Source organism: Tachypleus tridentatus, chromosome 9 (genome assembly GCF_004210375.1).
Source record: "Tachypleus tridentatus isolate NWPU-2018 chromosome 9, ASM421037v1, whole genome shotgun sequence".
NCBI lineage: Eukaryota > Metazoa > Arthropoda > Merostomata > Xiphosura > Limulidae > Tachypleus > Tachypleus tridentatus.
This window is the reverse complement of record NC_134833.1, coordinates 98,175,118-98,201,404: the sequence shown is the minus strand read 5'-3', so window position 1 is coordinate 98,201,404 and position 26,287 is coordinate 98,175,118. Positions and strand designations below refer to the sequence as shown.

The 26,287-nt window shown below is 31.1% G+C and overlaps 1 protein-coding gene across 4 annotated transcripts in view; it reads right to left on the bottom strand.

Moving 5' to 3' along the window:
- Dgkepsilon (diacylglycerol kinase epsilon) overlaps positions 1 to 25,563 on the bottom strand; it is a 76,875-nt gene extending 51,312 nt beyond the window's left edge. Inside the window, exons 1-5 of one of the 4 annotated variants that reach the window (XM_076455942.1) lie at positions 25,507 to 25,557; positions 21,962 to 22,104; positions 14,126 to 14,257; positions 10,741 to 10,827; positions 9,400 to 9,703 (exon numbers count right to left, since the gene is read on the bottom strand). In XM_076455942.1, the coding sequence (XP_076312057.1) occupies positions 9,400 to 9,703; positions 10,741 to 10,782 (346 nt within the window). In that variant the 5' untranslated portion in view covers positions 10,783 to 10,827; positions 14,126 to 14,257; positions 21,962 to 22,104; positions 25,507 to 25,557. Of the gene's footprint in view, positions 1 to 9,399; positions 9,704 to 10,740; positions 10,828 to 14,125; positions 14,258 to 21,961; positions 22,105 to 25,506 lie in introns of all 4 variants that reach the window. The other 3 variants (XM_076455941.1, XM_076455944.1, XM_076455943.1) reach the window with 3 other exon arrangements.
- Positions 25,564 to 26,287: the final 724 nt, after the last annotated feature.

The following is a 26,287-nucleotide window of genomic DNA, read 5'->3' as shown; positions in this document are numbered from 1 at the left end:
ATCCTCACCAAACAGGGTCTGCTTGTATCAGATATATTTAATAAAATTTAATGGTGGTAATTCTGAATGTGCAGTTTACCATAAGCAAACATTTATTGGATTTTATTTTAATCCTACAAGATAACATACCAGCTGTGTTTAATGAAATCCCTGGAGAATTTAGTTCATCATGCACATAAAATCTCAATCATTTAGAAATGTTTGTCATAAATAACCTCAAAATATCACAAATATTCTGTGCACAGATTTATCTATCTATTTGGATGATTGAGTAATATGCAATTATTTGAAGAAACAATACTAATAAGTGATGGGCACATGAAGTTCCTAAGTATTCTATTTATATAACTTTAAAACATATGATGTTCTTTGTATGTCCAAAGCCAACAATGTACCCTACTTCATAATACATGATTGTATATACAATTTTGATATATTTTTAAACCAAAATATTATCTACGGTACTTTTCACATATAAAAATTGAATATCTTCACTGCAAGCAACAGATGTAATTTATCAATTTCCTTTACTATGCTGCAATAAAGTTTACATTGGCAAAAGAAAATTAACATTTAAGAATGGTAAATAAATCAAGTGTATTGGAGCATGGACAAGGTGAAATTGATTTATCCATTCATTTAAATTGTAAAATAATGAACAAAATTTCCATTTAAAATGAGATTATTCATAAACTGAGGTCAAAACTGAATCAGTTAGCTCACTTTGTAAATTGTTGCTTATCTTTTTACTTCAAACGATATGTTTGTGTAATGTTTTGCATTACTAACAGACTAGAGCAACAGTCCTCAAGAATTTTCTATATGGGGTTAGTTCAAATGATAATAATAAAGAATTGAGCTTATTGGGGGAATACATCATTTCTCAACTACAGTTTTGCTAATTTTTCCAATCAGAGAAATGACCACAAATCAAGCTTTGGATGACCAGATATAACCCATGGACCACCTGCTTGGAACCAGTAGGCTAGATTGAAAAAACTTTTAGTAGTACCTACCACTTACTCTTGAACAACTTCAAGACTAACCAATTAGTAAAACTTGGTCATCACTCTTATAGTGCCCCCATGGCCTTTAAGTGTGGAGTGCAATTTTGTGACAGTGAATCAAAAAACATGGATTATCAGTTTCAGATTCACAGTCTGGCATGCTAAACCACTAACACATCCTTAGATCACTATAATTTATTATGCCTTACATTTTCAAAACATGATTCTATTATAATTACTAATGCATATAACCAGTTTACTTTATCATTATTTAGAAAAAGTGCAAAAAACTACATTTTATACATCATAAAAATCAGTTAGACCTAGACTTTGTTGAACAATGTAAAATTAAAAATATAACACATGTTAACTTTAAAATGTATTCCCCAACATAATCACTTGAGGGAGTATTTGCAATTTAAAAACATACAGTCATTAGAGAACATCCAGAAGAAAATTCACTTTTTAAAGAAGCAAATTACTAAAATACATTATATACATTTACTTAATTTCATAAAGGCACAAGAAATTAAACCAGCTAAGAAAAAACATTTTTTTGTTATTATTCTGATGATATAATCTTTAAGCTGTATAATAATATTTTAATTAACAGAGAAAAACATGTATTGGCTCAATAATAACTTAAAAGATGTTATTCCACCAAAATAATTTAAAATTGAATATTTTAAAAATTTTAATACTTATTGCAGCTATTACCTGAATAGATAATATGGCCTAGCAGTAATAAGACCAGGTTTAAAAAAAAGCTGTTTGCTGTAAACCAACCAACCATGGTATTTCCAAAATGTTTTGGTCAATCAACAACAAAAAAAACAAACAAACAAAAACTACCTAACCACCCACATTTTAAACCAGTTTAGAGTTATAGAAATCAGAATTATTTTAATGCCTAGCCTGAATCTCAAGTACACAGTAATGCTTTAATGTCATTTAAAAACCATCATTTTTGAAGTGAACCCATAAATATATATGAATGAATCTCAAGCTATATCAAATTCAATTCAAATTAAAAATATTAATATATATAGTTATTAGAAAAAATAAAAAAAAAGTTAAATGAATTTTAAATAATGTAACTAAATATGTAAAATTGGAAATAGGTTCAAATAAAAACAGAATATAATTAACTTAGATACCTATTATATTAAAAAATAAAGCACTGGCATATGAATATTATAAAATAAGGCCACCAGGTTTTTATTTTTAATCTGGTATAATATACAGTTCTTAAGGCTCATAGAAACAGATGTGTTGTCAGACTGTGTGTAACATTTGCATGTGTATAAGTTAGAATCAGCTGGTTTTATAGTTATGTATTGTAATCACTAAAGAGCAATGAATATATGCATACACACATGCATGTACATACAACTTCAAAAACAAATAACTTATTGGTCAATCTAGGCCATCCCATGTGCTATACTAAACTTAAGAATAAAAAAAAAGTTCAAGGCCAGTCCTTATGTTTGCAATATTTGTAAAGCTTTCCCTTAAAACAACTGCATCTACCATATCTGAAAAAAAGTCATTACACAGGTCAACCACTCTGTTAAAAAAATAAAGCTGGCTTAACTGAAGATGACACCTACCATAACAAAATCTATATTTTTGTTCCCTTTACCCTATACTCACACATGACAATCTTGTCATTCAACATATCATCCTAGAAGCTCTCCTCTACACCCTTGGAAAAAATTCAATATCATTTCTAATGAAAGGAACACAGTAGTTCAGATGTGGTCTAACCAGCAACTTACACAATGAAGTTATAACCTCTTTAGAATTATATTCAATACTGCTGTAAAAATAACCTAAAGTAATATTTATCCTACTACTAGCAACAGCCTACTACAAAGCATGGTATCTGTCTAAGCATTCATTTGCCTACCAAATGAAAAGTTGAATATACAGGGAAAGCTCAACATTCATTTTTGAAATAAGGGAGAAGGGCATGAATAATGTTGATGCCATATTGTACTTCACAAACAAGTTATTTTATATTAAATTGTAAGAAATTACTCAAAAAATTATTTTTATTTCAAAATGTGATGTAAGTTAAGGAATCAATGTAGGTTTACTCTATGTTATTTTTGAGCAGCTCTTAGTATGATTAAAATGCTCAACAGTTACTCTTTGCCAGAGGGCAGTCTAAGTTGCTTAAAGCTTTGGCTCTGAAAGAAACCAAGAGTGTGATACAATTACGTCTTTTAAAGTACATTAAATAACTTAAAATGATTGATTAACTTATCCTGTCACTGGAAATGGGTAATTTTACCGTGGTATTATAACCTCCTTAAGTCTTGTATTCAATATTTATGTAGATACAACTTAAAATTCTTATTTGGCTTGTAACTAGCAATAGCTTGAATGGCTGAAAGTTTTCAAACAGAATACCAAGATTTTTTTCCATAACATTATTAAGGTACTTCATATCAAAATTATAATTATAATTCAAGTTCCAATATCCCACATGCATTACCTTGCATTTACATTTATTATAAGCCATTAATTCATCCAACTTGCCAATAATCCAAATAATTTTGAAAACCAGTAGCAGCATTGTCACAGACAGCCACACCACAAAAAGTTTAATATCATAAGCAAATCCAAATAATTCATTGTCCATTTTTTCATCTATGTGAATTACGTAAATCACAAAAAAGCAATGGTTCAGATACTGAGCCCTAAGGTACCCCATTTCAGACAGGGCATACACCTGCCCTACATTTTTGCTTTTGTTTTATTATTGTAATAGTGGAAAAAAGTATATCAGTAACATCCAACACTGATGGTTATATATCACCAAGGTTAGAATGTACAATGTCGATATGGCTTTAGGCCACTCGTCTCAGCCAAACAGGTAGGTGGGATAGATATCATAACAAGAGAAGGATGGAAGAGAAACCCTCACTTGTGTCCCAGGGTAAATCCAAATCCCACCAGGTAGAAAGCATTCACTGCAAATTGTTTAGAAAATACTACAATGCATCTATTTTAAAATTTATAATTTTAAACATTTTTAAGAAAAACCTGTGAAAATACTAATTTATTGAGGATACAAAGTAAACAGTTACCACTACATGTGACTTTTTATATATAAAGAAATATAAAACATCAAAACATTTTAAATGTGAAAATGACTTTTCAATAGTTATTATAAACAATATTATTTCTGACTACTTAACACTACTGGCCCCTAACACCATTTTTAAATTATTTTTTGTGTAGTCACCACATTATATTCAAAATTTAATTAAACCACTTCACTATCAAAATACACAATGAAATTAACACTATATCATAACTTGAATTTTTGTTATCTTAGTTTTAATTATTTTATTTCAAAAGAAACCTTTAATAAATACTTAAACTGCAGTTTCCATGCCATGTGATCCACGTGCTTTGAAAAATCTCAACATTAGCAATGGTTCACTCAAAGCAACACAAGTTGCCAATATACAAGTATGTAGACACTAGATACATGATATCCAAGGCCCTACAACTGTATTCATAAAGTAAGAGAAATAAATTTTCCAACTCTTGGTGGTTGCCACACTAACTTTCTATATTTTGAATTGAGATCTACAATGTACATGTAATTTGCTGACACAAACGTATATAGTCGTCAGAAAAAACTCAGTTTACACTATAATTTATTAATGGTTAATTTGAAATTTATGTGCAGCTTTTCTAACAGTGTACATTAACTGTAGTTCATATTGTTCTCTGCTTGATCAAGAAAAGCACTTACAATGTTAAGTAAATATTTTATAATTACAGACAACTGAACTGAATTTAGGTCTTACTTATAGATTTTAGTGAATTATGTATTATGCATGTTTTAAACATCATATCTGAATAGCTTAATGATTTTTATAAGCTTGTCACGTGGATTGTGAAAGGTTATAAACAGGATTGAACCATATTATTTCAGCAACTCATCTCTGCAGGAAGTATGTTCAAATATCTTCATAAAGTCCTGCTGGCAGCAGTTGACGTATGAGCAAAATAATAATAATATACAAAGAATATAAAAAAAAAGACATAAAATTACACATCTAAAAAAATATGACTATTCTAGTGGATTTTTAGGAAGAGACGGAAAGATATATATGTATTTTCAGTTGTTAATTTTAAAAATTTCACTGCATTATATGCTCATGATAATAGATTTGATGATGTAGCAGAGAAAGTGGAAAACAAAATATAAATATTTACCTTGAAATAATTTTTTTATATTAATTTATGAGGTTCTAGAGACTATACAAAGGAAATGTGAAAACTGTAAGATAAGAATTGTATTTTAATACTTTGTACATTACGATGCAAAAGTGTTTGTACAAGAGAATATTTTTTCATTCTTTCCAACTTATGGGGCTAATTCTTCCATGTCATTATATGTAAATTTTAACACTATGGTAAAGTTTCTCTGATCCCTGTTGACAACTGAAAGAGCCAGGGTGAGAATACTTATTTTTTATAATTCCCATATACCTGTACCAAGAGCATGTCAATAAAGTTCTGGTTGAATAAACATACTGATGAAATTTAGGGTCTGATATAACTGTCATGGTGCCCCTACAGTGTTTTAATTGTATAAAAAGAAGCTAGCAAGGATCCAGCACATGGCACTGGTATATGCTAGAGGAAATCAATTTAACAGCACTCCACAAATAACCATTGATAAAAAGCAGTGTTTAACACCATATATTAAATTTTGTTGTAACAACACAGCCCAAAAAAGATAGAGAACTGTCAGTAGAACAGAGAGTTTGCATAAAAACTGTAATTTTTTGGTTATTCAACTGTATATATACATACAACCAAAAAATATTATTTGTTTCATACCTTCCATATATGAAATTTTAAAAGGCTTAACAACCTATGTCAAGCAACAACCGATTTTAATTGTCATAGCTAGAGGAGATAATAGTTTGCTTTACCTTTTTATTTATTGTTCTATATTTTAAGAAAAATAAGTTTCATAACTGATTTCAAAATAGTAATAATCTATATATATACATATTTACAATGTATAACAATTGAAATGTGACTCTATATTGCAAAATATTACTATTCCACTAAAACACAGCCAAGACAGAGTCACTTTGTAAATAATAAAAGTCAATTTTATATTATTGACTATGGTAACATGGGTGCACATGCATTTCATCAATGCAACATCTGTATTGTTAGCTAGGCATGACTGGAAGGTCAATATAACAAAAATAATACACATATATAAATATACAGCATTATAAGACTCAAGCTATTTAAACAAAACATTTGTGTTTTTATGTTATAATCTCAATTTTTACTAAAAGTCTACCACATTTTGTGAAGATACCAATACTGCATCAAAAATTATAGTATAAATACTTAACATCTGCAAATGAGTATACAAAATACAAACTCATGAATAGTATATTGAGCCCACTGGAAAAGGGTCAAGTGAGCTTTGCCATCAAATCTTCCCAGAAGCTAAATTAACTCTTTCTGACTGGAGAGATGTCATTGATATCCTATGCATTTTATATTCACAAGGTGGAAATATTTAACAAAACTGCATGAAACTTAGAACAAACTTAATAAAATGTATCTAGTTTTGGTTTTAAAAATGCATGTCATTTTAGTTTCCCTTAAACAAGTTATATTGGGATGTTTTCAAAATTACCTTATGAAAAAATATTAAAAATACTTCTCATTTTAAAGTTTCATTTTTTTAATGCTGATAAGAAAGTTTCACCTTATAAACATATTAACATTTTTCCATTGATATCTTATTTTACTAATCCCAACAGTTACCACCATAAAAAGTACTTCAAACACTGACACAGATTTACTGGTGACCATGAACTTGGAATTTCAAAATGGTGTAAAAGTAGGGTAGGTAATACTTCTGTTAGCAATATTCATGAGAAGACTATTTATATCTAATAAATACACTTGTAAGTTGTTTTATTTATTATGCTGTTTGAATAAAATAAATGTGACAATATTCAAATAAATTACAATTCGTTTCATCAGAGTATTTTGCCATTACCTCTTATACTCTATAAACCTTATCGGGTTTACACTTAATGTCTTGTCATACAAATAATTTGACAAGAAAACAATTACAGAAATGAAATGAATATGTAAAGAAACTATAAAAAATTCTCAGTTGTATGGTTTATTCTTGAGTGTTCTAAACTTCCCATTATATCATTTTGATCTCTGTAGGAGCTAGATTTTATTACCTTCCAGGAAATAACAAGTTACTTCTCACATTTTGTTGTTTATTCTATATTGATATAAATAGTTTGTAATCTGTACAATGGTATCTAAATTTTACCATGTTATTTTCAACGCTCAGTGTCATTAAGAGTTGTTCACATCATCATAAAAGTTAAGAACAAGAGACTGTATTAACTCACAGAAAGAGAATGAGAACAGTATGAAAGATAAAACATTAAAAATTATTTTCACAAATGATGATACTTCTTTAGCAATTATAAAGTTATGCTCTGGGATGGACAAAAAAAGGTCTAAAAACACACATTTTTATGTTATATTAGATTCATGCTAGGTGACTCCAAACTTGCATACAAAAATATTTAAACATGAAATACCATTTTTCAATATTAAGAACCATGTGCTAATAGTGAAAGTAATGAACATGTAAATGAAGAACAATTTACATTTAAAAGGACTATGTGTAAATAAAAGCTAATTTTAATCAAGAGACTTCATATGGTGTAGTTTGTTATTGCTTTGCTTTATTGTTTATTATAATAGTTAAATTAGGTACTTTAATTCTGAAGTCATATCTCATTTCTTTGTTTTCTTATCATTCTATTTCTGTTGTTAATATTTCATTTGATGATTTCAGTCCCTGGAAATGAATCATAATCTTTAGTTACAATAATAAAAGGCAGAGAATAAAAACATGAAATTTTGCATCAACATTTACCAGTTTATAGAAAAACCTGTTGCTCAATGAAATACAAAACAGATAAACAAAACAGTACTGAAAGTGAGTATACATATATCAAATTTAACATATATATGTGCAAAAGCTTCTCAAAATATAAACTAAAACCTTTGTCACCAGAGTGTATCTGTCAATGAAGGATACAAATGGTCAAAGTGGAAAATTTATGGAAAGCAACTGAGGCTGATGTAGGCAGAGGTGTTGTGGTGATGTACTCTGAAAATCTCAGGAGCTTTACTACTCAAAATTGCATTACCTGTCTGACACCTTCCACACAAATTTTAATGCAACTGATCCTTTTATTCAGAAAAAGGTGTTTCTATTAATTTCCAAGGATTTTTACAATTGACCATTTCTAACCATTCCCATTTCAAAGGGTGTTTTTATGCCACACCAATTTTATCCTTCACATATACTTCACTACTTCTAATTTTGGTCTTCAAATTTACAGAGATGCAATGTTTCAGAAAATAAGAAAAAAAGAAGAGACAAAAGAACATAGACAAAAATGTGATGTAAAAATTAGAAAGACTGAATATGAAGAGACAGAAAGCAGGAAAGAAAAGAACAAATCTGGAAGATGAGGAAAGAAAAACAAAGAAAATATACAGGTATACTAAATAACTTGTAAAAGGTTTTTTCATTTGTTGTTAAACATAAAGCCACACAATGGGTTGTTCATGATGTGCTGATCATGGGTACCAAAACCTGCTTTATGAACACAAGTCCTCAGATCTACTATTAAGTCACTGGGGATGAATTACTAATAAAAGAACTATGACTGAAATAGTAATAAATAAAGTAGAAAATTAATGCTAACAAATGTAAGTAATGGAACTAAATTGCATGAAAAATGCATGTAAAAAGTATACCTTTTTTAAAAAATATAATGAAATATATTGTAGAAAATTACCTATTCCTATTGGTGGAGGGTTGTTGCATGATAATTTGCATGGGAAGACACAGTAAACCATGTTAATTGTTGGGTATGTGGGAGTTCAAAGGCTAATGGCAGGCAAAAAAAAAGTGCATATATAGGGCAGTACTGAATGGAAAAAGCTTTTATGTAAAAAGAGATAATATACCACACACTGGAAGTAAAGCTACAATCAGCACTGCAGTGAATAGCATAATGTTTCTGTAGTCAACAGTGTATCAGAAGCCTACTGAGTAACTTTTTGAATATTTTATCCAGTTTCTTTCTTTAATCAATTTAGAAGCCATGCAAAACCCAATGAAGATGCATGTAAAAATTCTAAAGATTTTTATTTGTTTGGTAACAATTTGAATTTTTAATAAATGACCACTGCATAAGTTTAAATGTAAAATTTAGGTTTTCAAAAAAAATCACCATGTTGTGTTTTGTCTAATGAATTAACTGAATTCATTATACCTCACCTTTGACCCAGTGATGTTTTATAGATGAATTACCAGCTCTGGAAAGGAATTTGCAAGAGATTCCTTTATCAGCTTTTCTGAAACAGCCATGGTCAGCACAAACTCCACATGAATCACAGTACCAACCATCCACAATCAGTCCTTCACACACATTGCAGTATGCAGTGTGAGATAAAATATCCACTTGGCACCACCTATGCCCTTTACGAATGTCTCGAGCAGGAACTTCGTAATGCCGTTGTCGACGTGAAATTCTCCACACTACCAAAGCTAATACCATAAAAGCTCCAGCAAACAAGCTAACCTACATAGTAATTTAAATGATATGATTACAGATACACGTGTAAGTTAAATGTTTAAGTTGTGTTTACAAAACATAACTACGCCATTGAATACAAAGAATTTCTACAATACAAGCTACAGAATTTACACTATAAGCCACCTCCAACCAAAGTTGAAAAATAGTTTTATGGTGCAGCCTATATTAAAACATTAAAAAATATTAGCAAATGTAAGTTAATTAGTTTAATAAAACCTACACAGTTAAACTGTTGATAGTTGAATGCTAACATATTAAGTCTTTCTTTAAAAATTGATTTAACACTGGTGACATAAATACATATGTAGCTATTTCTTAGTGAAGTAGACTCGCTCATAAGAGTGAAGTTATCTTAGTTGAAAATAATGTTTTATATGGAATTTGCATTTCCTTAATACATGATGGATATCAACATGTTGTAAATATAAAGATGGGATATTAGAATGACATATTTACAATACTTAAGTTTGAAAAATATTTTTCTCTTAAATGTAGAAGTACAACAGACTTGTTTCTGGTGCTCAAAATTGTTACTGTTTAAGCAAACAGGCTTTCTATAACAAGTTGTCTGATTTTGCAGTCTAATAAAATGGTAGGAAATACAAGCTTCAATATTTGGAATATAGAGCTGATGTTTTAGAAACAGAGTACAGTCAAGTCTTGCAACAATTTCTTGTTTAAGAGTTTTTAGAATGGTTTGATTAAACATGTAGTTTGTATTGTCAATCTGAATGCTTTTGAAACTGTTTAATAAAAATGAATTAAACATGAAAAGCTACTTTCAAGTTGAAGTACAGATGACCTTAATGGTTCAAATAGCCGTATCCCTCCTTGCCTTTACTTACACTTTTTAACTGGAACAGTGCTATCAAATTTGACAATACATGTTACTATAGTCTTATCTCAATACTGCTCATATTTGGAATGTGATAGGATAGTTTTGAAACAGACAGACACAGATAATTATATAAAATAAAAAGTTAATTTCCTAAATATTCTGTTAGCAAAAATAAGTTTCAAACCTGGTATGTTGTAGCCATTTCTTCATATGTCAATAGCCACATTTTCACACAGAAGTTTTCTTCTCTAAGTTAACTTTTGCTATACATCTATAAACAAACATACAAGAAAATTATATAATGATTGGTAAAATTGGATTATTTTATTAACCAACGATAACTTGATATCCAAATACATGATCTAACTATGACTAAACATCTGGGTAGTTAAAAAAAAAAATTATTTAACTGCTTACAAAGTACAAAATAATAAACAATTTGTACAGAAATGATGAAAACTGCATGTTTAAAATGACCAAGTTACATATGTACAGTATTACATGCATAAGTCAAAATTTCATGTTCAATTCTGTATCTTGTCTTAAAATGCATACAAAAGCTAACAGCTTTCATATGCATCCACTAGATAATCTTGCTTATGTCTGCATGCACTGATCATAGCCACATCTGAACAACTTCATACCTGAAACACATTATCACCATGCCTATTAGGATAAATGTAGACATATCTTGTACATTTTGCATACAGATGCAGGTGCTACTCAAAGCAAATGCTAGTATTAACTACTGATGGATTTCCTACTGAATACTTGTAGCTCACAATAGAAGCTTAAGACATTAGCAATGTAATTGTTAGTGTAATTAATATCTTCTTCACTAGAAATTACACTGAATTGGTTATGTATTAGAAGCATACTTAAATTTTTAAGGCAGAAGTGTTTAGTTAATTATGAGAAATTTGTTAGGGCATTCACTAAAGATAAACTGCATATAAGATTGTTGAGTATAAGATAATTAAACTACTAACATCAATTTATAATGTACTTTTATTACTTATTTGCTACCATATTATCACAGAATTTTGTGCTCACCCTACTTTTATTGCTAGAATTTATTTTGATGACCAAACACTCATAAGTAAAACATGGGTATCAAAATGTTTATAACCTGATAAAAAGCAGCAAAAATAAATGTAAAATTTATCCAGTTATTATTTACCAGTTTACTAACAGAATAAGCTGTATTCAAACAAATTGAAATATGATACATGTATATATTTTGCATTGAATCTTGAAAAGCTTTCTAAATAATTCACTAAAAAAGGAATAACACAAAAACAGACAAAAAAGAAATTAATTCAAATCACTGCTCCCTTCAAAAGAAAAATAGGCACTATGGTATGCTGATGTTTTGTAAGTTTTGTGTTCATATAGATGTACAGTAATGAATCCTAACATATAGCATAACTCTACATCAAAAAAAGTATGATAATTCTCAACAGACATACATAATTTTGAACTTAAAAACTGCATTTTAAACAGTATAATGATATTGAGAACAGAATTAAGTGCTGTTTTTCATTCTTTTGGTTTGTAGTAGTTAATGATGAAATTAAAATAATCTATATCATAAAAAGACAAAATGTTTTAGCTTAACTTAGAAACGTTAGTTTTGCTAGGCTTATACAGTGACAGATTGCCCTTATATATTTTCAGTCTATAATCTCATTATTAACAATGAAAGAAATAGATAAGATAGACTAACAGAAAGCTATATGTAATGCCTAAATATTAACATCCTGTACTGTTCAGTGATAAAGCATATAGACCACCACTAGAAACATCAGAATTTCTTCCAGCTTAGTTAATTTTCATATTGCAATTCTTTGTTACATAGTCCTATTTCTTGTATTCAAGATATTTTCTGAATCTAAAAAAATACATTTACTTAATATTTATCCTTTTCAATATGTTAAAATAATTTTGCATACTAAGATATTTTTATTCATCAACAAGTGTTAAATAGTAACATTTTCTAGGGTCTCTTTAGCTTTGCAATGGCACTGTTTCTCATTGGAAATATTTTTCCCCCTACCATCAAAGGGCATTTTTTTCAATTAAACTGTTATTGCTATATACAGATAAAAAGTCTTAATTATGCAATGTATGTTTTGTAGCAGTAGAAAAGGTTAAAAACTCAGATGGAACAGAACTATGTTTACAGATGACACACAATCAGTTGTGAAACAATGTGGAAGATGAACACCAAACTCAAACTGCATAGTTATTGTATCAATTCACTAATGCCACATTTCTACAATCAATACAGCAGTATCTGAGACATTTCTACATATTTTATAGCTTTTTTCAAATACTGAAATCACAAAAAATTCACTTTGAAAATATAAGATTATGGATTTTTCTTTTCATTGGTGTTGGGCATCAAAAGCTTTAATAACTATGGCTAATGCTGAACATGAACATAATCACTTTCAAACAAAAATACTGAGCCCCTATTTTTATGTACATGCCAATTTTTCAATCATTTAAGTTCTTTTCCAATTGAAATAAATCTACAGATACTTATGGTTGGTACTCTTGAATATGATTTGTAAGTACAAACTTTCACTTGCTGGAATATCTTTGCAAGTTATTTTCTTTAATAATATTAAGAGTTGTTTAGGCTTAATTCACTAGTTTGATTAAAACTGAAGATAAGGTAAATTTTTTTTGCAACTTATTATTCCAAAGATTTAATTAACTCTATTACACGTTTTAAGTTTGTGGATACATGAAGTTCTTAAAAAGATATTTTTTGGACCTAAAATGTGAACTTAAATTCCTATGATATCCATCTTTTATTATACAATAAAGAAACAAAATTATTAAAAATATAATTTGAAATTGGTTTACATTGTATTATCAACACTTCTAATCTAATAACCTATATAAACAACCCAAAAAAATATTTAAAGTTGCTCCTTTTGTTAAAATAAAGTTATGCAGATAAGTGAAAATAGGAAACAGGGCTCTATTTTAGAGATATGACATTTGAAGGGAACAACAGGCCGACTGGTCCACTGTACTGTACCATAAACTAAACTACAAAATATCAGCTCAAGTTCATCTCTTATCAAGTTAAATACTTATCAAATTTTTGTTTTAAACTCCATAAATTTATTGCATGCACTACATCTGAATGCAACCCATTATAAAGTCTATATACTCTGCTGGAAAAGTAAAACTATCACAGCCAAAGATAACTCCAACCCCATCAAAACTTACACTTTTGTTTCCTTGTACAACCATTCTCAACAGTAAGTACAAAAAAAAAAAAAGTTGATGCCTTAAAATTATCTATTCCCTTAGCAATCTTAAACACCTCAATCAGATCCCCTTAGCTCTTTCCTTGAAGAAAAAAAATCATAGATTTTAGACTTTCTTTGTTTTAAGACTTTTCAATTACAGATATCATCTTAACAGCCCTCCTTTCAAACCTTTCCAATAATTCAATGTCCTTCTTAAAATAATGAAACCAAGACTGAAGGTAATACTCCAACATAAATGTTTTTTTCTAAACTTAAAATATATTTCCAATAGATTCTTACCCTCTCTCTCACAAAATAGCTTTTCTTCATTAATACTGCCCTTTATTGGTGCAAATTTTCAACATCCACTGTTATCCATCTACCTCTCACTTCTGCATATCCAGATATAAATGTTTCAGCCTGAAGGGCAATCTGCAATAAATAAGTACATATAACTAGATGTGATGTGAAAGAGTACTAACACAAAAACCTAACAGCATCTGGAATTGTACCTCAGGTCCACAGTAGGAAGGGTGCCATGAAATCAACACATGATTTTAATCAAGATAGGTTTTCTCAAACCAACACCAGACCCAGTGGGAATGCACATCTTGAGGATGGTAGGAAGGTGGAATTCCATATTGGAAAAAAGCAAATTGCTGTGTTTGTATATACAACCAAAACCTACAGAATGCCACTGCCTTAACTTGCAGTTGAGTGGTATGATGCCTCACTCAGGAGGACAGACCTCAATGGTTCACCACCCCAGTGACTAGGAACTGGTAAGATGAAAAGAGGGAAAAAGCTACAATTTAACTGACATAGAGCATTGTCACAAGATGTACAGTGTAAACATTAAAAAAAATATCCCCAGCTAGACCTCTCTTTCCACGAAGTTGGATCCATAATATACTTGCATAAAGGCTTCTGTAAATAAAAAAAATATTGACTGGAGGTAAACAAAAATCCATTAAGCAAGAAATGGGTATGTGATGTAAAAAGTGAAATTTTCCTCCCTAGCAGCAGAAGTCTTGGGCAAAAAACAAATGGCAAGGAAAGAGGAAAACACAGGAAATGTTTACAGTGTCAGTCATAAAGTTCTCAGATCATTGCCAGTCACAAGCCACTAACATGAGGATTAGGAATTTTAATGAAAGATGACACCAGGAACATGAATATAAAGGTTCACACAGAAGAAAAGTCAGAGCATGAAGGTGAACACTGAGGTTCCAATCGAAGAAAGATACAGGGTGGGGAGGAGTGGAAAGGGAAAAATGAACAAAACAACAAAAGCAACATGGGAGAGTGGAAGACAGATGCAAACTCATTCTTGATGACGAAAAACTCACTTAAAATAAAAATGTATCTCAAAACAATCGGTATTGGTATTATCACTTTTACTGATAAGGAGAGAACAAAGTTTCAACCTGCCTAGGTCATCTTCAGGTTAAGAAAGATGAAGATGACCTAGGAAGGTCAAAACATTGTTCTCCTCTTATCAATAAAAGAGATAATACTCATACTAGCCATTCTGAGATACAAATACAAACTCAGTAAGGATGAATGTGCAAGATAATGCAGGTTGATAACTGGCAATCAAAGAGTCAAGAACAAAAATGTTCAGCATGAACCATAACAGCATTAAAAAGAAGAAAAACAAAATACTTGGAGGAAGGAGTGTCATGTTATAAGGAAGGAACAGGATTTTAAGAAATTGGGAAAATAAATAAAATGAAACAAATCTGAGAAATCATGTGTGAAAAGGCTGAATTAGAAATAGCAAATTCTGCAGGAGAAGTGCAGAGAGGCATGGTGTAATTGAGAGAAGAAAAAGGCTATTAAACCCCTCATCATTACAAAAAGAATCAGCAGATTTAGGAGGAAGTTTGGAAGAAGATCAGCTTAGAAAATATTCAATCTTCTGAAGAATTAAGGCAGAAAATTTCTCAGTCAAGCTCTCTCTATCTGAAGCCTGGGTAATTGTGCTGACAGCAAGGTAGTAGAACCTCTGAAGTGTTAACATGAATTTTAGTATTCATCATAATATCATAAAAAGTTTAAAAACTATTTTAAAAAAGGAATTACACTATGTAACACAAATTTTGTTCCTGGATAGTATGTGTTATTTCTTAATTGCTTATGTCGTAAAAGTACAGAAAACAGCCATTATTCCCTTCAAACTTTGCTTTTGTGACCTGGATAATGAAATTTAGAAATTAACCTATTTTCTATGTTAAAATGGGCAAATTTGCACATTTTCATTTACATAAGATCTAAATAAAACAAGATTTACATGTATTTATACTAAAGTTATACAAAAATATTTAGAAGTGAGTATTTTTTTAAGATTTGAAACTGTAATGTAAATCACTTTCACGTATCAGCCCCCAAATATAGTCTCCCATTATGTTTTCGTTATATGCTCTTTGGTAGTGGCACTCAAAGTCCAGTATATCTTGGTGGAAGCACTTGCCTTGCTTCTCTGAGTATGCTCCTATGTTCTCCTAAAATTTATCAAAATAAGCATCAAGGATGTGAACTTTCAGGGACATCCTGCAGACTATTTCGCCACAGTTCTTCACCAGAGCCTCAACCAGTTCTACATAATTTTCAGCCTTGTGATTGCCCAAGAAGTCCTGAACCAATGTGACAAAGCTTTTTTTTCCTTCCTACTGAACTTCTTGGGGAATTCCGTGCAATCTAGGATCTTCTTTATTTGTGGTCGAACGAAGACACCAACTTTGACTTTTGCCTCAGACAGCTTAGGGAAGAAGTCTCCGAGGTACTTGAATGCTGCAGACTCCTTATCAATAGCTGTGACAGATTGTTTCATAAGACCCAATTTTATGTGCAATGGTGGGAAAAACACCTTCTGGAGGTCCACTAGTGGCTCACACTTGACATTGTGCCTCCCCACAGAGAACTTGATCCGTTGTGGCCTGTGCACTGCAGTGTCCCTGCTGTCCCAAAGGCAAAGATAACAAGGAAACTTGATAAAGCCTCATTGGAGACCCATCATGAATGCCACCATTTCAAAGACTCCGATAACCTCCCAGCCAAACTCATCATACTTCAAGGCTTCTAGCAAGTTCTTGACGCTGTTGTATTCCTCTTTGAGGTGCACCAAATGAGCCAGGGGAAGAGCTCTGTTATGCAGCAGCACAGTTTTGAAGCTTCTACAACATTCTAGAAACTTCTTGTAAGTTTGAGAAAATTCTCTATTAGCTACTCAGCACTGAATCTTCCTGAAATGTTCTGTAAAATGGGTAAATTTGAAAATTCCATTACCCAGGTCACAAAAGCAAAGTTTGAAGAGAAAAATAGGTCTTTTCCATTTACTTTAGGCAAAAACAATTGGGAAATAACACTTTCTGCCTAAGAACAAGAAAAAGTAAAAATTTTGTCACATAGTGTTATTACTGAAAATTTAAAAAATAAAATAGTAGTCAAAAATATAAATATTTCCACTTTATAAGGGAAGAGTAAGAGTAAAATCAAAGCATGCCCTGACTAGAGCACTGCCTAACAAGAACTAAAACTTTGGTATCGCAGGCATCAAGAAAGTATACTGCACTCCTGTTCAGGGAGGGTTGTAACATGATGATTTGCCTCCAAGACAAAGCTGAATCATGATAATTATGGGGTACATAGAGTATAAAATGTGTGGCATGCAAAAAAAAAATGCATATAGAGGGCAGAACTAAATGAGAATAGCTATATATGTGAGTGGAGGTAATGCACCATATTGGAAGTTATAATTTTCTTATACAAAAAATATAATTCCAATAGGACAGTCTGTCACACTCCTATTGGTAGAAGGTTGTCACAAAATGCAGTTGAACCATTATACTCACGAAATATGTGGGAGTGTGAAGTTTGTGTCGTGGAAAAACATTTTTCATGAAAATAGCTATATGTGTGTGGGCAGAGGTAATGTACTGTGTCAGAATTCCACTTTTCATTTTCTTCAGAATATAGTACAACATAATCAGAGGTCTTTAATAAGATAAGGTTTTACTCTCATTTTCTTAAAAGAATATATTTTAACTTATCTCTATAACTCTAAAATCTTTTCAATAGTGGCCCTCATTTGAAACTTTTTCAATAAGTGAATATCATTTCTTAAATAATGATAACAACTGTACACAGTATTTTATTTAAGTTATTATTAATTAATGATTGTTTATAAAGGGAATGAAGTATTTTGACTTGTAATCAATAAGCATATCTCAAATTATATTAGCTTTACTAACAGCAACAGAATAGTACTTCAGCAGCTTGAATGACATTCACCAACATGTCTTTTCTTCAGTCGTGCTATTGAGTGGATTCCCACTTGCATCAAATGTGTGGTACAAGCTAAAAATTTGTTTAATAGGTATGTTTTCATTATTGGAAAATTTTACCTTGCTAACAGTGTGAACATTATTTGGAGAGGTTATACCTTATGTAAATGAAGACAAAAGTGTGGATTTGGAAACTTTTTTTTTCAAGTAGCATTTTACAAAATGTTACATAAAAGGTACTTTGTCTCCAAAAGTGTCAGATAAGTTAGCTCATTAGAAATAAAAATAGCTGGATGGAAGAAAATGGTGAGTTTTTATAAATGGAGTAAGTCACACAGGATTAATGTCTCAAGTGTAGTGCCTAAGAGTCAGTAATAGGACTTTTACTTTTTTTTAGGTTTACATTAATGACACAGATGGAGGAATGGTTAATAAAGTGCTTAAATCTGCTGATAAGGTTTTGGGTGTTGCTGACTGTGAGGACGTGCCACTGCTTTGAAAATAACAATTTGGATTATTTGACAGATGGTATTAAATTATAACAAAATAATGAACGTGGGTTACTGTAAGTTAAATGATACGTATAATTTTGATAGGAATAATCTTAACAATATTATACAAGAAAATTTTTTGTCATTTTGGTTGATTAGTCTCTGAAGCCATCCAAGCTATTGCTAATGGTAGGGCAAATAGGATTTTTGGTTATATTGACAGAAGTATTGAACATACATCTAAAGAAGGTTAAAATTTCATTAAATAGATAACTGGTAAGACATCATTTGGAAAACTGTTCATTCCTGGGCTTACTACCTAGGAAGGGCACTGAATAATTGAAAAAATGTTCAGAGTAGTTCTGCCAGGATGGAAAGGTTGTTATAAAAGGGCATGTTAAGATCTCTTCAAAAAAGAAGTTAGAAGGGATATGACTGAAGTTTTTAAAGGAACTGATTATGCTCTAGCATCTTTTTTTTTTTCTTTTTATGTAATGGTGAGAACTGTAGGGTATGGGGCACAAAAAGTTTTTGTTGGATAGTGGCAATCTTCAGCCAGGACATTTATATTATTATAACAGGGTTCTTGACCTTTGGAATTGGTTGTTTTCATACACGACTGTTATAATGAATCTAGAGTTTATAAAATGGATTTATATACATGTTTTTGCTTTAAGATTTAGTTTAGTGGATGGGACATGAGCCAACAGAGCCTCTTTTGTCTTTAAATTTTTGTTGTAACAACTCAAATTCATTACTTCACACTTAACATAAATAAAGGACATTTACAAAATATATCTGTTCAACTCGTCAAGTTACCCAGTTATTCTGCAATATATCAACACTCTCAACACAGCTAGAAATATCCTGTGGTTATTGTCATCAGCAGACTACTAAATTAGTAACTACTATCAATATCTTTAATGCAAAAGCAAAATACCAACTACTGAACACTACAGCATTCCACTAATAACAAGGGTTCAGGTTTAATAGATTCCATTAATAATAACTTTTGCTTTCTTCCATCTAATAATCTACAACCCAATGAACTAGTCTTTCCAAAACTTCTAGCAAGGTGATTTTCTTAAAATTTTGTATGGAACATTATCCAATGCTTTTTGAATACAGAAATACACAAAGTCTGCACATTTTTCATTTTCTTGTCAAAATGTTAAAAATAGTAACAGATTAGTAAGGCAAGATTTTGTTTTGGTGAACTTGTATTGACTTCATAATATATTTCATTATGAAAGAAAGGGCAGCTGGCCCATATCTCCTAGGATATTATTTAGTACCCCTTTTAAAAGTATGGGTATCATTACAAACTCTCCAATTCTTGAATATCTACCCACTACCTATTTACCTACCAAAAATAAAAGTAACAAGTTTATAGAACTGATCTTAGGCTTTCTTTGAAACCCAGAGAAAAACTCTGGTAGCTGTTCTTTATCTACTTTTAACCTTTTAATTTAGTATCAAGGATTAATTTCTATGTAATTTTGGTCAATTATGTTTCTCTTAAAATGCTCAGGGTAATGAATATTGCTAATATCCTTTTTTAAAAACATACAGAAAAAAACAAAAGGAAATTCTCAATAGATGTGCACTTGAAATTCTTTAATGCAGGATTAGAGTAATTTATGCCACGACACCTTTTTGTGCACTAGCGATAATGTACGTAGAATGAGCATATACCCAATTCAATTTTACTACTCACCAGCCCACTCTCAAATTTAAAATTCTTTTGGGCAGGATTAAAGTAAATTAATATGAGACCTCATGCACAGTCAAATGCATCAATCAAAAGGGAGGCCATCCCAAGTACAAAAATTTTAATTAAAACTCAAAATCTGTCAAGAGATGATGGAGCTATGAACTAAAAGTTCGTACTTGAATAAAAAACAAACAAACTTGAAGCCATTCTATGAGCTGTTATACTGTGGTTAAAAATTCTAAAAGCTAGCTGAGACATCTCACAGTCTTCAACAAAAAAAATTTTCATTTTGTGTTCTATTAATTAGGTAATTACCACTATAACCCAACACATTATCTATCAATATCAATGTTTTCAAGTTTTTTTAATATCATTATTTAATACATACAGAAATAAAAAAAAGATTGTTTTTCAGCTAAAAGAACACATCACTAACATTTTGTTTTCTTAGATTATTTGTTAGTTTTGCCAATGGTGATATTGTAACTAATTCCATATTCTTGTCTGTCCTTTTATATGTTCCTATGTGGTAGCATCTTCTCATCTAAGCATCTTTTATTAAATCAGATTTTTAAATGACATTATTTATTCAAATCAAAAATATTTGACCTCTCAAATACTTCTTACAGTCTGATAATTTAATTGCTGTTTCTAGCTATTATGTGTATTGGAGTGATAATTTTAATGTCTGGTTTAGCTACTTTTGACAGTTTTGTATCTACTCACTACTGCACTAAATTGGTTTATTACATAAATTACACTTTATAGTTTTTAAAATAACATTTTTAATTACTACAGGTCATATACATTCAGAAACACATATACATGAACATTCTTTCTTTTCTTCTTTATCTCTGAAAAAGCAACTTTTTAGTTCATCGTATCATTGTAGTATTATTATATTGCTGTTGTTTTTGAATTTACATTTGATGAGATAATTCACTTTGTTAGCTTTATTTATACATGAATGTAAGATAACTAATGATTAACCATTGTCAAATTCTACATCTGTTGGTTCTTTTTTTAATCTGTGAGATTAATTCAGTCAGTGTAGCAAATTTCAGCTTTCTACCACCATTACTCTTGCAGCTTAAAGATGCTAAAGTTGCCTGAAAATGAAGTTGCCAAATATAAAAAAAATTAAATTTTACAGGGCTGCATATCAGAAACTATTAGAAATATTGATCTAATTTTTGGCAATTTTTCATTACATGGGTAGATGAGCACATGTGAATTTTTTCAAGGCATTCTGTAGGGGTCCTCTGCAGCCCTCTGGATGATTTGACATGGAATAACCCATACCTGTGTGATTATTACACTATGTAACAAAATTTTTACTTTTTTTTTTGTTTCTGGGAAGAAAGTGTTATTTCCCAATTGCTTATGCCTAACGTAAATGAAAAAAAACCCTATTTTTCTCTTCAAAGTTTGCTTTTGATACCTGGGTAATGAAATTTTCAAATCTGCCCATTTTCCAGAACATCCAGGTAGACTTAGTGCTGAGTAGCTGATAGAGAACTTTCTAGAATGTTGTAGAGCTTACAAGAATTTTCAAAAACCTTTTAGAATTTTTTAGAACTTTCCATAGTAATGGGATCACACTGAGTTTTCCAACAAATTAATACAAATCCCTAACAGCACATACCTTCGCAAAATCATCCACATCAGTGTCTGCACATGCAATCTGCAGTTGGTGGTGTGTGTACACCTGTGTTTATTTAACAATAGGACATCAATGAATTTTCAAGATGCCTAAAAGTGTGTTATCTCCTTCTTCAGAATTGTCACCTGCTAAACAGATGGAGTACTTCAGCAGCAAATTCAATAAAGCACGGATAATGAAATTCAGGTGATTTTGTTTTACTTTTAATGTTTGTTGGTTAAAAGCTTGTATGAGTTTTGTTGTATTATTTTATACATACTAACTATAAATAAAACTTATTTTATCTCCTCTTAGGTAGTATACATCAATTGAGAAGGGGACAGACTATGCCCATTGTAATTTCTGTAAACTTAACTTCAGGATTTGTTATGGTGGCAGGAATGATGACACTAGACACACCCAGACCCCATCCCACAAACATAAGCATGATGCTGTGTCATCAGCTCCATCATTGCTTGATCTCAATGTTTGGCAGAAACAACAGTAATGTGGACAAAGTAGCCCTTTCTGAGATTCTGTTTGCCAACTTCATTGTTGAGCACAACCTTCTCTTCACCATAGTGGACCATTTCACGTAACTTGTGAAAGTGATGTTTCCAGATTCTTCCAAGGCATAAATGTTTTCCTGCAAGAGGACCAAGATGACCCACATATTACACAGGCATTAATACGACACTGGGACATAATGAAAAGTTTTCCATCACGATCAAGGAGAGCAATGACAAAAGTGACAACAGCAAGCTAAATATACTTGTGCGTATGCACAACCAGATGCACTCACTTCGTTAGGATACCGACATGCAACGTTGGCACCAGCGAGAATATCTCTGTATGCCTAAATAAGGTATTCATGTAAGTATATCAAGCTAGTTTTTGATAATTTAATTAGAAATTCAACCTCTATTCTTTTGACCATGTCAGTTCACCAAGATACTTTGTAACAATTTTCATTATTTCATCATAAAATTACAATTATGATGTAAACATTAAGAAGTCTTAACATCAGATACTTAACTTTTTAATCTTGATTTTAGTGATAGATATTCCATGGACCACTGTGTAGGCTTCTCATAGGATAATTGTAACATCATGGTGGGGAAAACAAAAGCATTCTAATAAGAACACAAGAGATGAACCCTAATGTGTTCAATGTCGGCTGTGTATGCCACCTAGCCTACATCTGCACCCAAAAGGCTGAGTGAGAATACATTTCCACTACTAGTTGATGACCTCCTAGTTCATGTCTTTTTTTATCATAAATATATCAATAAAATATTCTAAGAGTTTACAATAAAGAAAAATATGAAAAAGAGGAAATTAAAAGGTTTCAAATTGCTTTCTTTTTATCAGACTAAGTGTGGAATGTTGTGTTAATAGTATGTGTATTTTCAGTTCCAAGCACAAAGAGGAGTGCAGCAGTTTCCAGGACCGATACAGAACTAATGAAGCTGTTGAAGCACTGTGGAACCAGGTAGCTTCAACAGTAGCCAGCACTGCATTCCTATTTCTAGAGTCACCCAGACATGGAGGAACATGGCCGTGTAATGTGCTGTACCAAGTTTCTACTGAGTGGAGATGTGGCTTTACTTTACTATCCCTTCTTGAATTTGATCATTCCAGTTCTCAATAATTTAAATGTTATGTTCCAAGTAAGATTACATGTGAATAATGAATTACATGGTAATTTGAAAACTGATAAATTAATTCATGTTATTTATAATGTCTGTTAATTATTTAAGGTTAGCTTCCTGCACACAGAGATAATCTGCCTATTATGCAAACTGATGGGCAGACTTGTCAATGCCAAAGCAATCATAGAGAAGGATGATATCACAAAAGTTGACTACAAACTGACAGACAAAAAGCTGGATAATGACAAATTGCCATTGGTTGAACAGCCAGAGAGTACTTCAAGGAGAATTATGAGCTTTCCTCAACTGTAGCCAGCAAATTCTTCAGGTATGTATTGTAGTTTAATAAAAAAGCAGTGTTAAGAATTTGAAAGTTAAAAGTATAAAAGTATCAAATATAATTATTCATCATAATTTAAGTAAGTAGAAATTATTTTACATAAGATATGTACAGTTGTCAATTTTTATGATTTTACAAAGTTTTAAAACAAAAGACATTGAATTTAAGTTAAAGATGAATCCTTTTTTTTGCTTGCAATTCAAGTGTACCATGTAGATCAAAAACAATTGAGGAATATCTTCCAGACTTACCATGAATCAGAATGAACAAACATGTCCACTGGAATAGAAAAGTTTCCATTCAAGGACCCAGTACTACAGGCCCTCTTATACCTGAATCCAAAGACTAGAGACAAAAATTACTACAGAAGATGGTAAGCTTGAATACTTTTTGTTTTTTATTTAACAAAAAGAATATGAGTTCCTATGAAAGTACTATAACATTGGTATTTTTCAAGTACATGTGGAACTCTTTGTAATCTTTTGATTTTTGCTTTACAGTTGCCAATCTATTTAATGATTTTATGCCAGTCTCTTTAGAAAAAAAACAGCCCATTGGAAGATCAAGTAAAAGACTACATCCTTACTTCAAATGCTGACCTCCCTAAATTTGATGACTAGTACACCATCTTGACTTAGTTTTGGAATTCCACGAGAAAGCTTAAGTTACCAGGTGGAAAGATGCAGTATGGCCTTCTTTGCCAGTTGAGCAAGGTGATGCTGACTCTGCCCCATTCAACTGCTGACACTGAGAGGGCATTTTCTATCCTGAGGAAAATCCAAACCAATTCCAGAGACAACCTAGATCAGTTGTTCCCAACAAGGGGTGCGAGATAGTGTACCAGGGGGTGCAAGATAACATTTGTTTTGGCCACCTTCACCTTTATTCTTAAATAAATAATTATTGTGAGGGAATGTGAGAACATGTTAAAATTTTTTAGGGTGTGGGGCATAACAAAGGATGGGAACCACTGACCTAGATGAAAAGACCATTCGTAGTCTCCTCAGTGTAAAAATTAACAACCATTGTGATAGTTTCTAGTACAATCCAAGAACTGACATTGTAAGGGCTGCCAAGACTACTTGAACCACTGACAAAGACCAGTATGCAAATACGTCTTTGATGGATTAGTGATCAGTGCTTATAAGATAGATGATATTGTGATATGCATTGACATGTAATAGATGATAATAAATTTCACGCACTCAATTCCTTTGTTTATTTAAATACATGGCAAAAGAAGCATTACTTAAACAATATATGGCTAGCATTTGGTAAAATAACAGCAAATTACACGCAAACACTTCTAAGTTATTACATTTTGTTCCGAAAACATGACGATTAACAAAAAACCTCCTGACTTTAAACGATAGCTCTGTCACATGCATGACCAGGTTATTAATTTAATCAGTCGATGTTTACAATGTCTATAATTATTATTATGTACCACGTATTGTTTATAAATTTACAAACTTTCTTAAATTTAAGTCACACTAAACTCAGTCTAACGTTACAGCTTAGACATTAAAAGAAAAATTGAAAATACAAAAACAAACCTCAAAATCGATTTCTCTTCGACAGTTTCACACATTTTCTCTGAAAGGGCGACAGCGACATCTTATAGAATGTTTTAATACTTCATTATTTTTTCATGATCATTTCATAAACTAAAGTTAATTTAATGTAAATATGAATTATATACCTAAAAACAGCAATGATTTAAAATACATTTTTCACTGAAGTAAAGCAAATTTTATTTCATAAATTAATTCACGTGGATTTATTTTGTTTTATAACTCACAATTTACGTAACTGAATAGATTTATTATTTACTGCCCTTGCTTTATCAGACGTAGTCTAGTAGTTTCCAAATTTTTACCACTGACAACATCTTAGCCCACTTACCGTAATTTTCGCAGAATGTTTATAGCAACACGCAATATACATATATATATATGTATTGTTAAAATTTTTTATTGACTTAATCATTCTTCGTTTAGCGAAACTCTCTCGACACCCTAAGCAACTTGCCAATTTGGAAACCATTGGGTTAATGCAATCAGAACATCGCTCAGGATTTCTGTCATACTTGTTAACAACATTTATCTACCTGTCCATTTTAACATAGAACAAACAAAACTGACTCTGTTGTACCAACGTTGTATTTGCTCTTGTTAACTGAACGAGTATTAATGCCGAGAGCTTTTACTAAGTTCGACGGAAGTTTTTCGGAAGCTCGGACTTTGGCCTATAAGAGTAGTATCTCAACAGACGGCGGTGAAAGGTATTGTTTGTTTCTTTAGAATTAACCACAAAGCTACATAATGAGTTATCTAT